The following is a 12339-nucleotide window of genomic DNA, read 5'->3' as shown; positions in this document are numbered from 1 at the left end:
CCTTTTTTTTTTTTTTTTAAAATATATTTTATTGATTTTTGTACAGAGAGGAACGGAGAGATATAGAGAGTTAGAAACATCGATGAGAGAGAGTCATCGATCAGCTGCCTCTTGCACACCCCCTACTGGGGATATGCCTGCAACCAAGGTACATGCCCTTGACCGGAATCGAACCTGGGACCCTTCAGTCCCCAAGCCTACGCTCTATCCATTGAGCCAAACCGGTCCCGGCTGATTTTTTTTTCTATCTTAATTTTTTTGTACTAATTTCCCTTATGTCCCTATCTAGTTAAAAAACAAACAAACAAAAAAAAAACAACAACATGCCGAAACTGGTTTGGCTCAGTGGATAGAACATCAGCCTATGGACTAAAAGGTCCCAGGTTAGATTCCGGTCAAGGGCATGTACCTTGGCTGCGGGCACATCCCAGTGGGGGGGTATGCAAGAGGCAGCTGATCGATGATTCTCTCTCATCGATGTTTCTATCTCTCTATCCCTCTCTCTCCCTCTCTGTGAAAAATCAATAAAATATATTTAAAAAATATTAAAACAACAACAACAACAACAACAACACCTTCCATCTATGGCTACAGGAAAGAAAATTAGGAAAGTGACTTTGGGTTGTGCTTGAAGGCAGAGTTTTAAAACCTGAGTATATTCTTTTATCAGGCATTACAGAGAATGATGATCTGATTTTCCTTGATATATTCTACTCCCCTACGGTCCTTTCATCTTTTCTATCCAGCAGCCTCTTTTTCATTCAAGTTCAGACCACATCTCTTTCTCAAGTTCAATCTTTCCAAGGCCCACATTAGCTAATCTTTTATTGTGGAATAAGATGCTATGTATGGAGTATGTGTAGAGGGGGGTGTACCAATTTATTTTAAAAAACAATGGAAAAAATGATGGAAGTGAGAATAAATATTGCAGCACTAAAAATAAAAAATAAAAACTTGATGGTATTTTTTTCATTGATTTTTAGAGCTAGTGGAAAGGAGGGTAGGAGGCAGAGAGAGAGAGAACCAGAAAGAAAGACAGAAAGAAACTTGATTGGTTGACACTCACATGTGCCCCAACACAGGGTTGGGGATCGACCCTGCAACCAGGTATGTGCCTTTGATCAGGAATCGAACCCGAGACCCTTTGGGGCATGGGTTGACACTGAGCAACATGGCCAGGGCTAAATAAAGAAATTTTTGTTGACCTTAAATTATGTTGATCATATATCATCCTATCTAATAAAAAAGTAATATGCAAATTGACCAGTACTCCAACACACAAGATGGATGCCCCCAAGTGGTCAAAGATGGCTGCCCCCATGTGGACACAAGATGGCTGCCACAAGATGGCCAGCAGGGGAGGGCAGTTGGGAGGGACCAGGCCTGCAAGGGAGGGCAGTTGGGGGCGATTAAGCCTGCAGGGGAGGGCAGTTAGGGGTGACCAGGGCTGCAGGGGACGGCAGTTAGGGGCAAATAGGCTGGCAGGGGAGCAGTTAGGCACCAATCAGGCTGGCAGGGGAGTGGTTAGAGGGTGATCAGGTTGGCAGGCAGAAGCGGTTAGGGGCAATCAGGAAGGCAAGCAGGCGAGCAGTTGGGAGCCAGTAGTCCTGGATTGTGAGAGGGATCCCAGATTGGAGAGGGTGCAGGCTGGACTGAGGGACACCCTCACCCCCTGTGCATGAATTTTGTGCACTGGACCTCTAGTATATTCAATAAAAGCCAGGTGCATGACAAGGTTGTTTTAAAAGCTAATGAATTCTTAGGATGTGGTTAGGCAAGTACATAATTCTAATTATGGGATTACGTTTTATTTACATAATATCACTGCTCCCAATATTTTTGTGCTAGTCCAACCACAACCCCTAGTAGTACACTCATTTTTATTTTAGTTAAGCTAAAGCATACCCTAAACAAGGGGTCAGCAAGACAAGGGGCCCAAAGACCATGTCATACAGCTAAGGGAAACAGGATTATTATTTCACTTCCTACCTGGAGACTTTGAGGAAACAAAATGGTTACTGTCAACAATCGAAAGGGTGGTTTGTAGGAGAGAATTGACTTATTTTGTATTTCTGCAGCTGGGAAAACTGAGACCAAACACAGAATTATATTTCTGTTCAACATGATGCAATCAAATGAGAGCAGCCCAACGATGAGATGAACAGAGACTGAAAAAGGGGGGTGGGACTAGAAACACTCATCATCTCCCACAGACTTTGTGTAAGACAGTCAGCCCTGACCGGAAAGTTGGATTTTGATGGGCTTTGGAGTCCATTCCAACACGATTCCATGATTCTAAACTAATCTCCCTTTATAAACAGAGCAATACATGGAGGCCTGGAAGAGAGTGTTTGGACAGGTTCACCAGCTAGGACTGGAATTCACTCCCCGAGATGTATAATCTCATGGTTTTTCTGCAATGCAACTCACGTCCTTTCTCACTGAGAAGGAAAGAAGGCACCAGGAAACATGGCGGGGGGCGAGTGAAAGTAATATGGAAGCTAAATGCTTTGACATCTGTATATATGTCAGGGGCGTGCTGGGCTTGAGAGATTGGTCAGTGGCAGAGACACTAGTGGCTTGTCTGCCCTGAGGCCACCCTCTGCCCTGGCCACTCACCGTGACAGTGGCCAGCAGCCCCTCAGGGACATTGGCCACGATGATGCCGATGAGGAAGATGACGGCCTCCAGCCAGCCATAGCCCAAGATAATGGAGAGCATGAAGAAAACGACGCCGAGGAAGACGGCCAGGGAGGTGATCATGTGGATGAAGTGCTCAATCTCTATAGCAATGGGGGTCTTGCCGACTTTCAGGCTTGAGGCCAGTGTGGCGATGCGGCCCATCATTGTGTTGTCTCCCGTAGAAACCACGATACCCCGGGCTGTCCCTGTGGAGAAAGGGGGGAGTCTCAACTGGGAAGGATAGTGGATTTGGTTAATACAGAAGCTGTCAGTGGTCAAACACAAACTGGAAACTCAAGGACCTCCGAGAGGTCATCATGTTCTAGTCTCCTCATATTTATTTATTTATTTAATATATATATATTTTATTGATTTTTTACAGAGAGGAAGGGAGAGAGCTAGAGAGCTAGAAACGTTGATGAGAGAGAAACATCGACCAGCTGCCTCCTGCACACCCCCTACCAGGGATGTGCCCGCAACCAACGTACATGCCTCTGACGGGAATCGAACCTGGGACCTTTCAGTCCGTAGACCGACGCTCTCCCACTGAGCCAAACCCGTTTTGGATAGCCTCCTCATATTTAGCTCCTACAAATAAGGGTCTTCTAATCTAAAAAAAAAAAATCTGAAGAGATTTCAATTCTCCAAAGATACCCAACTTTATGCCACCTGATTGTCTTCACTGTCAAGTAGGTCTACATTACAGTTAATTTAAATGTCTTCTAGTGTCTGTATGTTTCTTATTGTGCCCTCGGTAACTGAAGTTTCCAGGTCCCCAGAAATAGAGGTTACTTATCTGCTAGAGTCCTATCTTTTAAAAAATATATATTTTATTGATTTTTTTTTTTACAGAGAGGAAGGGAGAAGGAGAAAGAATTAGAAACATCGATGAGAGAGAAACATCCATCAGCTGCCTCTTGCACACACCCTACTGGGGATGCACTTGCAACCAAGGTACATGCCCTTGACCGCAATCGAACCTGGGACCCTTGCGTGCGCAGGCCGATGCTCTATCTGCTGAGCCAAACTGGTTAGGGCTAGAGTGCTATCTTTGTTCCAGTATTTTCTTATCCTCTAACCCATTGGTTTTCAATTGGGGTCCATTTGTCCCTTAGAAGACAATGTCTAGAGACAATGTCACAACTGGGTGGGAGGGTGTTGCTACTGGCATCTCATGAGTAGAGGGCAAAGACGGTGCTAACCATCCTGCTATCCCAGGACAGGCCTCCTCTCCCCACGCAGTGAATCATTCTGCAGAAATGTCAATAGCGTTGAGGTGAGGAACCCTGCTCTGACATGAGCCCCCTCCCTGCTTTGCTGGCTGGAGCCAGTCTGCCCCCTGCTGGTTAGGATAGGCCATCACAGCTAGGCTTCTGTGCTCTTCCCTCCGCCAGCACTGCCGGAATCAGAAGGGGAGCTGGGATGTCGTGTGTGCCTTCACACACATTTGCTGCAGACCACCTGCCTGCATGGCTTCAGGGGAGGGGCCTGCAAAGACTCTTGACTCAAAACAATGCTTCCTGCTTTACCACTATGGCTGAATTCCTACCATTAAAGTCACAGCCAGAAATGCTCAGAAAAGCAACATATTATAGAAATAGTATTTGTTTTAGACTCAGTAAGACTCAGGGCTGAAAGTTCAACTTTCTAATGTTCTGTGTGCCCTAGGGCGAGTTACTTCAATGCTGTGAGATGCAGTCTTTAAAGTGGGATGGAAGCTATGAGAAATAAATGTGTTTTTAAAAATATATATACTTTTATTGTTTTTTAAAAACAGGAAGGGAGAAGGATAGAGAGTTAGAAACATTGATGAGAGAGAAACATCAATCAGCTGCCTCCTGCACATCCCCCACTGGGAATGTGCCCACAACCAAGATACATGCCCTTGACTGGAATCGAACCCAGGACCCTTTAGTCCGAAGGCCAACGCTCTATCCGATGAGCCAAACCAGTTAGGGCAGAAATAAATGTCTTTAAAGGAGCCTAGAAGAGGTTGAGTACGTAATAAGCACTCAAATATTAGTTTAACTCTTTTCTTCATTTAGATGAATTCGGGGTCTCCAGCAGGGCAGACATAAAGGCACGCGTGTAAGTAGTAGGGGCAGCTCTAATCCGGCAGCTCCCACAACATCTAACATGTATTTCCAAAGATACCATCAGCTGGATGAATCTCAGAACAGGGTCCTGTTCTGACAGCAGACGGGTCAGGTCAGTGTTAGGTGGAAGTTCTGGAAAGTTCCTAGTCTGAGGTACTCTCCACATGAGTTTCAGACTGGTTACCAAAGGCGTTCATTGAGCTTTGTGAAAGGAAGACACTAAAATAATTGAGAAGTGGTCAACGGGTTTATGTTGTTGGGGGGAATAGAGTATGGTGTCACCTATATCTATTTCACCTATATCTATAGCTAGTTCAGAGTTTAGTTCTTCATTTTCATTCCTTGTGCTATGGTTTCCCCATGGTTGGCGAGAAGGGGTTTCATAACTAATCTCAACGTGTCTAGACACAGGGTGGGTTGATAGCAACCATGGGGAAGATAAACAAGGCCAAGCTTCCTATATCCCATAATAGTCTTCTATATAATGCCAGAGATAGAGCTTCGGCCCCCCACGAAGAGGTGTGAGAACCCAGAGAGATATCTGTACAGGCAGCCCTGTCAGAGTCCACAGAGGTGAAAGCAGAGAGACAAAGTTCTGGCATCAAGGTTAAGGTTATGCTACTAGTGAGCAGATTGCACAGACACCCCTCAATTGAACAGTGAAGAGCTCCTTCAACCTAGCTCCACCCTCCTGGCCACCTCTTGGACCCCTCTGTCTCCTTCTAAAGCTCCTCCATTCTAGCCAGGTGCTTGTTTCTCAGGTGGAAAGCCACCACCCACTTTCCCTCTCATCTGATGCATATTCTTTGCTGATGAGAAATTTACTTTGGAAGGAGAAATTTGACGAAATTTCTTCCTAAAGTTTGTGGGGAAAGCTTGCTCACTTGCATCTTTGTGTTCAATCAAATTTTTAAAAAAATTTATTTTGATCTATATTTTACTTTCTGGCTGGATTTTTTTTTTGTCTTAATGTTACTTTATCTTATGAGGTAATTCCAAATAAACTAATTTTATTACCAGGTAGGTCATTAGCAAGTTTTGTTCCCAAGGAGGGTCTGTGGAAAGACCATGATCTGTGGGAACAAACTTGCTTTAGAATCCTTGACCCTCTCTTTTCTGTTGAGTTGTGCTCTTGAGTACTGCATTTACTTTCTTTAAACCTTAGTCTTTCATGCGTAAAATAGGGATGATGTCTATTAGTGTTCTGAGAATCAGAGCTATCTGTAGCACTTGACACATACTAAGCATTCAATTTATGAAACAGCTATTTCTTAGATACCCAAACACTGATTAAGTATGAATGATGACTTTAAAGTGTGTCCAGAGAGTCATGCAGATCTCCTTAAGGGGAAAAGATGAAGTTGTCATCATGCGATTGAGTCCATTGTTACCACTTTGGCCAGAGATGCGAGGAGCTGAAGTGTGAATGGCACCTCTGGGAACTCAAATTTCCAATGCCCATATCCTCTTTCGGGATAGTAAGAAGATAGGGTTTACCTCAGCAGGAGAATGACTGAGCAGGGCTGGATTATTTTCCTCCCTTCTGTGCTATTTCCGGTTCATAGGGCATAGTCCATTCACTGCCCAGAATAATAATAGGCCACTAACAATGTGTGAGGCCTCGTACTAAGCATTTTATCTATTATTCCTTTAATCCACATAAACATCTACAGGGTATTGACGTTTAGTATTGTCACATACAACGTGAATGTGATGGCTTTGACCTTTTACCAAAGGTCACCCAGCTCATGAATAATGGAGAGCCTAGACTACTTGCCAGCTGTTATTTGCCCTGCTACCTTTAGAAGAGAGAGACTTCCTGAATCCTTTCAATCTCTGCTTTTGCATGTAGGGTATGTATCATGAGATATTCACCTTCCACACAGTTGGTGGAGAAGAAGCACATGTTTCTGGTCTCCAGAGGGTTCTCGTGGGTGAACTCAGGGGAGCGGGATTGGGGATTTGACTCTCCCGTCAAGGATGAGTTGTCCACCTGAGATGGGAAGGAGTCACAAGGTGAGCACGAGGAAAAAAGATTTATTTATAAAGATGACACAGCTATCTCTGCCACCAACTCATCATTATTGATGTGCAGAGAGAAACACAGATTTACGCATCAGCACCTTCTTGTCTCTGACCCCAAGTCTGCACTTTGTAACTTCTAAAGGTTCTGGATAATAAGACTGTACTTTCTCTCCCTGAGCCCAGGTTGCAGCAGTGCCTCAAGGCCATGCGTGGCTCTCCCTCCCCCAGCTTCCCACATCCCCTCACCTTACATCCCTGTGCGGAGATGAGCCGGATGTCCGCGGGGACTCGGTCTCCGCCCTTCACTTCTACCAGGTCTCCCACCACCACATTTTCTACATTGATCTGCATCTTCTCTCCATCTCGAATTACCAGAGCTTGCTGTGGGAAGATAGTACAAGGTAGGAAAGCTTTCTGCTTCTGCAGTGCTGCCCCTGGCCTATAGCCTTCTGCTCCTGGTCTCCTTCCTTCTGGCTCCCCTTTCTCATACTGTCACTCATCACATCACTTTTAAATGTCTATTACTAAATGTATTGGTGTGATATTGGGCCCTGACCAGGTAGCTCAGTTGGTTAGAATGCTGTCCCGATGTGCTAGGGTTGTGGCCCATACAAGAGCCAACCAATGAACAAATAAACAAGGGGAGCAACAAATCAATGTATATCCCCTTTCTCTCTGTGTGCGTCTCTTTCTCAAATTAATCAATAAACTTTTTTTTTTTACAGCCCTGACCGGTTTGGCTCAGTGGATCCCAGGTTCGATTCCAGTCAAGGGCATGCACCTTGGTTGGTGGCACATACCCATTGCGGCGTGTGCAGGAGGCAGCTGATCGATGTTTCTCTCTCATGGATGTTTCTGGCTCTATCTCTCTCCCTTCCTCTCTGTAAAAAAATCAATAAAATATATATTTAAAAAAATTTTTTTTACAAAGAAAAAAAATAATTGTATTGGGGTAACATTGATTAGTAGAATCTAATTTTCAGGTGTACAAGAATATAATTCCTGAAGGGCTCTTGGTAGATTGCAAATTCTTACCCATTGCTGTTTGCAGGGCTCCTTGCAAGGAGACTTTGATGCTTCTCCCACTAAGAGATGGGGTCTATCTCTACAAACCTACACTTGAGCTTAGCTATAGTTTGCTTTGGCCCATTGGACATTGGCAAGGGTAGGCTTAAAAGTGCTTGCACACTGGGGCTTGCCCTGACATCACTGGGAATCACTCTGCTGCCATACTGAGCAAGCCCAAGCTAGCCTCCTGGAGGAAGAGAGATCATAAAAAGAACAGCCCTAACTGGCCTCGGTAATCACAGCTGAGAGCTCAGACACGTGAATAAGGCCTTCTTAGACCGTCCAGTATCAGCAAATTCAACTCAGATCAGAACAGCCAAGCCATAGAACTGTGAGAAATAATGTTTGTTGTTTTGAGCCACTGAGTCTTGGAGTGGTTTGTTAGGTAGCAAAAGCTAACTGATAGTTTCCCAACTCCTAGCTCCTTCCACCGAAACATTTCCCCAGAATTCTTACAGAAGGAAGGAATTACATTATGCTCATGCCAGAGAGAGAGAGAATGGCGTTATGCTGCTGGGAAATTTGGGAGCCTGTTCCTTTCCAACTTCCCAGTCCTATGCCGAGGAACCTCTTTCTATTGTCAGATACTTCAAAGTACTTAACAAAACATGTTTTATCTGAAAATAATCTAAGCCTTTAGAAAAATTGTAAGAATAAAAATTATACCAAAGATGCCAGTATAACCTTTACCCAGATTCACCTGTTAACATCTTATCTCATTGCTTTGTCACTTGTTCTTTGTTCTACATATGGGTGTATGTGAATCCTTTTCCTGCTGAACTATTTAAGGGCAAGTTGCACACATCATGACCTTTTATTCTACATTTTCAGTGTTCATTTCCCAAGTGTTAGGATATCAAATAACCACGACACAGTTATCAACCTCAGTGGGTTTCACGCTGGCACAATATTTTAATTTATTTGCCTTTCAGTTTTGTCCATGGACCCGATTTATCTTCTACAGCATCCTTTCTCCTCAGCACAGGTGCCAGCCTAGAGCCAGGCATCCCATCTAGTTATCATGTCTCTCTACTCTCCTTTAACCTAGACCATTTCCACAACTGTATTTTTGTCTCTAAGGTCACTGACATTTGAAGAATCTAGCCTCCCCATCTTTCTTTGCCCTCCCCGCTTTTATTAAATAGCATTTTCTTATTTGGGGCTTCATAGTATGCTCATTAGAGCCAAATCATACATCTAGAACAGACCGCTTCCTCAGGCTACTTTGTGCCTTCCTCAGGCTACTTTGCTTTTGTCTGTTTTTTCCCACACTAGCCACGGCATTTATTTATTTGTCTCATTATGTTTTCATTAACATTATTACATTATAGCTGAAATCATGGAAGAAAATTTTTTTATGATATTTCTTTTTATTATTTTTTTTAATTAAGGTATTGTATGTGTACATATCTTACCAATGCCCCACCCCCACCCCACTCTCAGGCTACTTTGAAGGCCAGATAGAGGAAGATCAAAGTAAGCATCACTCTCATCACTAGCCTCACTCATTGTAGGACATAATCCTCCCGGGACTTAATAACTGTGCATCTGGCCACATTCTATACCTCCTTTCCCTCGATCCTCGCACACCAGTCGTACCTGAGGCACCAAGTTCTTAAAAGACTCCATGATTCTGGAACTCTTGGCCTCCTGGAAGTAGGAGAAGCAGCCAGTGATGAAGACCACGAGGGCTAACACAATGCCCAGGTACAGCTGGGGGTGGGAAGGAGAGAGCTTATTAGTAGACCCTTCTCGTCCCCTTCACCCTCAGAAAACTGCAAGGAGCAGAGTCATCTCTCTAAGTGCTAGGACCCATAGGGCTCAGCTGGAGAGTACAGGGGCCGAAAAGAGTCTGAGACAGGGCTGGCTCCCATGGCTTCCTGGTGAGGGAACCCTGGTAAGGGGCCAGCAAAACCCCAGGTCCATGAAGGCCCACATTCTATCCTATATTTATGGGGTTGGGGGGTGGGCAGAGAGGGAGGGAGATGGGAGGAAAGAGAGGAAGAGATTGAAGTTCTGGGAAAGAGAGAGGAACTGCAGAGGGCTATGATGATCAGTTGGGAAGATCATTCAAGAGAGAGCAAGTTTCTCGAGGGGACCATGTAGCTCAGGAAGCTGAAACAGTAGCTTTACTAGAGAAAAGACCAGGGGAGCCAGAAGGCATGGAGGGCTCCTTTAGAAAGCCCCGGGAGCACCAGGGATTTGGGCCAGAGGGCTTCGGGAGTGCTGGGCTGCTGAGCAGAAGTGCGTCGGAGATCAGCAGAGATAGGGCTGGGCAGTAGCAGTTGAAGAGACTCACGTTATCTTTGGTAGCTTGCTCATGAAAGTATAACTGGATGCCATAGGCCAAGAAGCAGAGAATGGCACCAATCCACAGGAGGATGGAGAAGCCACCAAACATTTGTTTACAGAATTTGACCCATTCTGGAGTGGTGGGGGGTGGGGTAAGGGTATTGGGTCCATCTCGAGCCAGGATTTCCGTTGCTTCTTTGGAGCTAAGGCCCTACATGGAAAAGAAATAACAATGGGTAGAAAATCACAAAAAAATAAAGAAAAGAAAAACGGCTATAGCAAAGGGGAGTATCGCTTCATAACTCCGATCTGCCATTACAGCCCCAGCATGGGTCTAGAGACCAACAAGTTTCTCTGAAGGTCAGACTATAAGTTCTTCCTAGATAAGTGGGATTTTGATTCACAAACTTTTTTTCTCTCTACTAACCCTTAACCTGCACGCAGACAGGTTTCATGAAAAATCCCCATTCCCCCTGCTACTAATGCCCTCACCCCGATGTCTGAGTCCATTGGTTAGGCTTATATGCACGCATACTAGGCCTTTGGTTGATCTCTCCCCCTTACCTCCACCCTCCCCTACCTTCCCTCTGAAGTTTGACAGTCTGATCAATGCTTCTCTGTCTCTGTCTCTGGATCTGTTTTTGTTCATCAGTTTATGTTGTTCATTATATTCCATAAATGAGTGAGATCATGTGATATTTATCTTTCTCTGATTGGCTTATTTCACTTAGCATAATGCTCTCCAGGTCCATCCATGCTGTTGCAAATGGTAAGAATTCCTTCTTTTTTTTTTTTTTTTTTACAGCAGCATAGTACTCCATTCTGTATATGTACCGCAGCTTTTTAATCCACTCTTTTGCTGATGGGCACTTAAGCTATTTCCAAATCTTAGCCATGGTAAATTGTGCCGCTAGGAATTTAGGGGTGTATATATCCTTTCTGACTGGTGTTTCTGGTTTCTTGGGATATATTCCTAGAAGTGGGATTATTGGGTCAAACACCAGTCAGAAAGGATAGGGGAGCAGAAAGGGGAGTTCCATTTTTTAGTTTTTTGAGGAAACTTCATACTGTTCTCCACAGTGGCTGCACCAGTCTGCATTCCCACCAGCTGCCTCTTGCACACCCCCTACTGGGGATGTGCCCACAACCAATGTACATGCCCTTGACCGGAATTGAACCTGGGACCCTTCAGTCCGCAGGCCGATGCTCTATCCAAACCGGTTTCAGCACAGTCTTATTCTCTTGAGTGTACAGTAGAATGTCCCAAAGGCTATATGATATTGCAACAGATTGAATACTGAAAATATAAGAGAACTTAGCTATCTTCTGTTAAAAAGCTAGACATCAAAGGGGCTTGCAAAAATGTAAAATGCCACTACACTTTTATTTAGAAAGACAGTTATTTGTCTTAAAATGATTACTCATTCTAATATACATATGATGGGCCTACTCTCAATTAAAAAATGAATTAGAAAATAGTTTTAAATTTCTCCACTTTAATTTCTAACATGATAGTTATAGATGATATGGCCCGCAGAAGCAAAGCTCTCTGGGTTCTTTGATAATCCAGTGTAAAAGGGTCTTAGAGACAAAGGTGTGAGAAGTGCTGCTCTAAATCATGCTTTTATCCCTTTATTCGATGCTAAGCTCTTGGAGGGGGGCTATTACCATTATCATCCTTTGCCACATGTGTGGCCTGTGAAGCCTGTCTGCGTGCAGGTTAAGGGTAAGAGCATTGGTTTTAGGTTTTGTCCTGGCTGCCTCCCCGGGGGAGTGCCTTCACCCACCTTTGTCAGGTCCACGGAGTACTTGGCGCTCAGCTGTTCCAAGGTTAACTTGTGATCGTTCTGGGAAGACAGCAGAGTCACTGAGGGAGAGGTGGTGACTCTAGGGCACTTCCGGGGGAGGGGGGAAGCCCTTGGGGGAAGAGGGATGGCTGGGGCCGCGGGGAGATGTTAAAAGGCGGAGGGTTGAGAAAATTTTCAGAAGCCATTTGGTCCGCATCCATTCTGGGTTTTCTCACCAGGACCAGTTCCTTCTTCAGTTCCTCTAGATCTATCTTCTTTTGCTTCTTCTTTGACACCTTTTTTTGGCCCTTGTTTGGCTCCACGTTAGCTGTTGGGCTGGGATTCTGCTCAAGAGGAGCCACTGGTTCCTTTCCCCCCTCAAGTGCCAT

The 12339-nt window shown here is 44.6% G+C and overlaps 1 protein-coding gene across 1 annotated transcript in view; it reads right to left on the bottom strand.

The window, feature by feature from the left end:
- Positions 1-12339, bottom strand: part of LOC118721574 (sodium/potassium-transporting ATPase subunit alpha-4) — a 38193-nt gene extending 25854 nt beyond the window's left edge. The window contains exons 1-7 of the mRNA XM_045583410.1: positions 12187-12339; positions 11951-12010; positions 10171-10374; positions 9471-9584; positions 7050-7184; positions 6654-6771; positions 2620-2888 (exon numbers count right to left, since the gene is read on the bottom strand). Of these exons, the coding sequence (XP_045439366.1) occupies positions 2620-2888; positions 6654-6771; positions 7050-7184; positions 9471-9584; positions 10171-10374; positions 11951-12010; positions 12187-12339 (1053 nt within the window). The remainder of the gene's footprint in view (positions 1-2619; positions 2889-6653; positions 6772-7049; positions 7185-9470; positions 9585-10170; positions 10375-11950; positions 12011-12186) is intronic.

Source organism: Pipistrellus kuhlii, unplaced genomic scaffold (genome assembly GCF_014108245.1).
Source record: "Pipistrellus kuhlii isolate mPipKuh1 unplaced genomic scaffold, mPipKuh1.p scaffold_m20_p_18, whole genome shotgun sequence".
Classification (NCBI taxonomy): domain Eukaryota; kingdom Metazoa; phylum Chordata; class Mammalia; order Chiroptera; family Vespertilionidae; genus Pipistrellus; species Pipistrellus kuhlii.
Note: the sequence above shows the minus strand (reverse complement) of the source record. Positions and strands in the feature narration are given on the sequence as shown.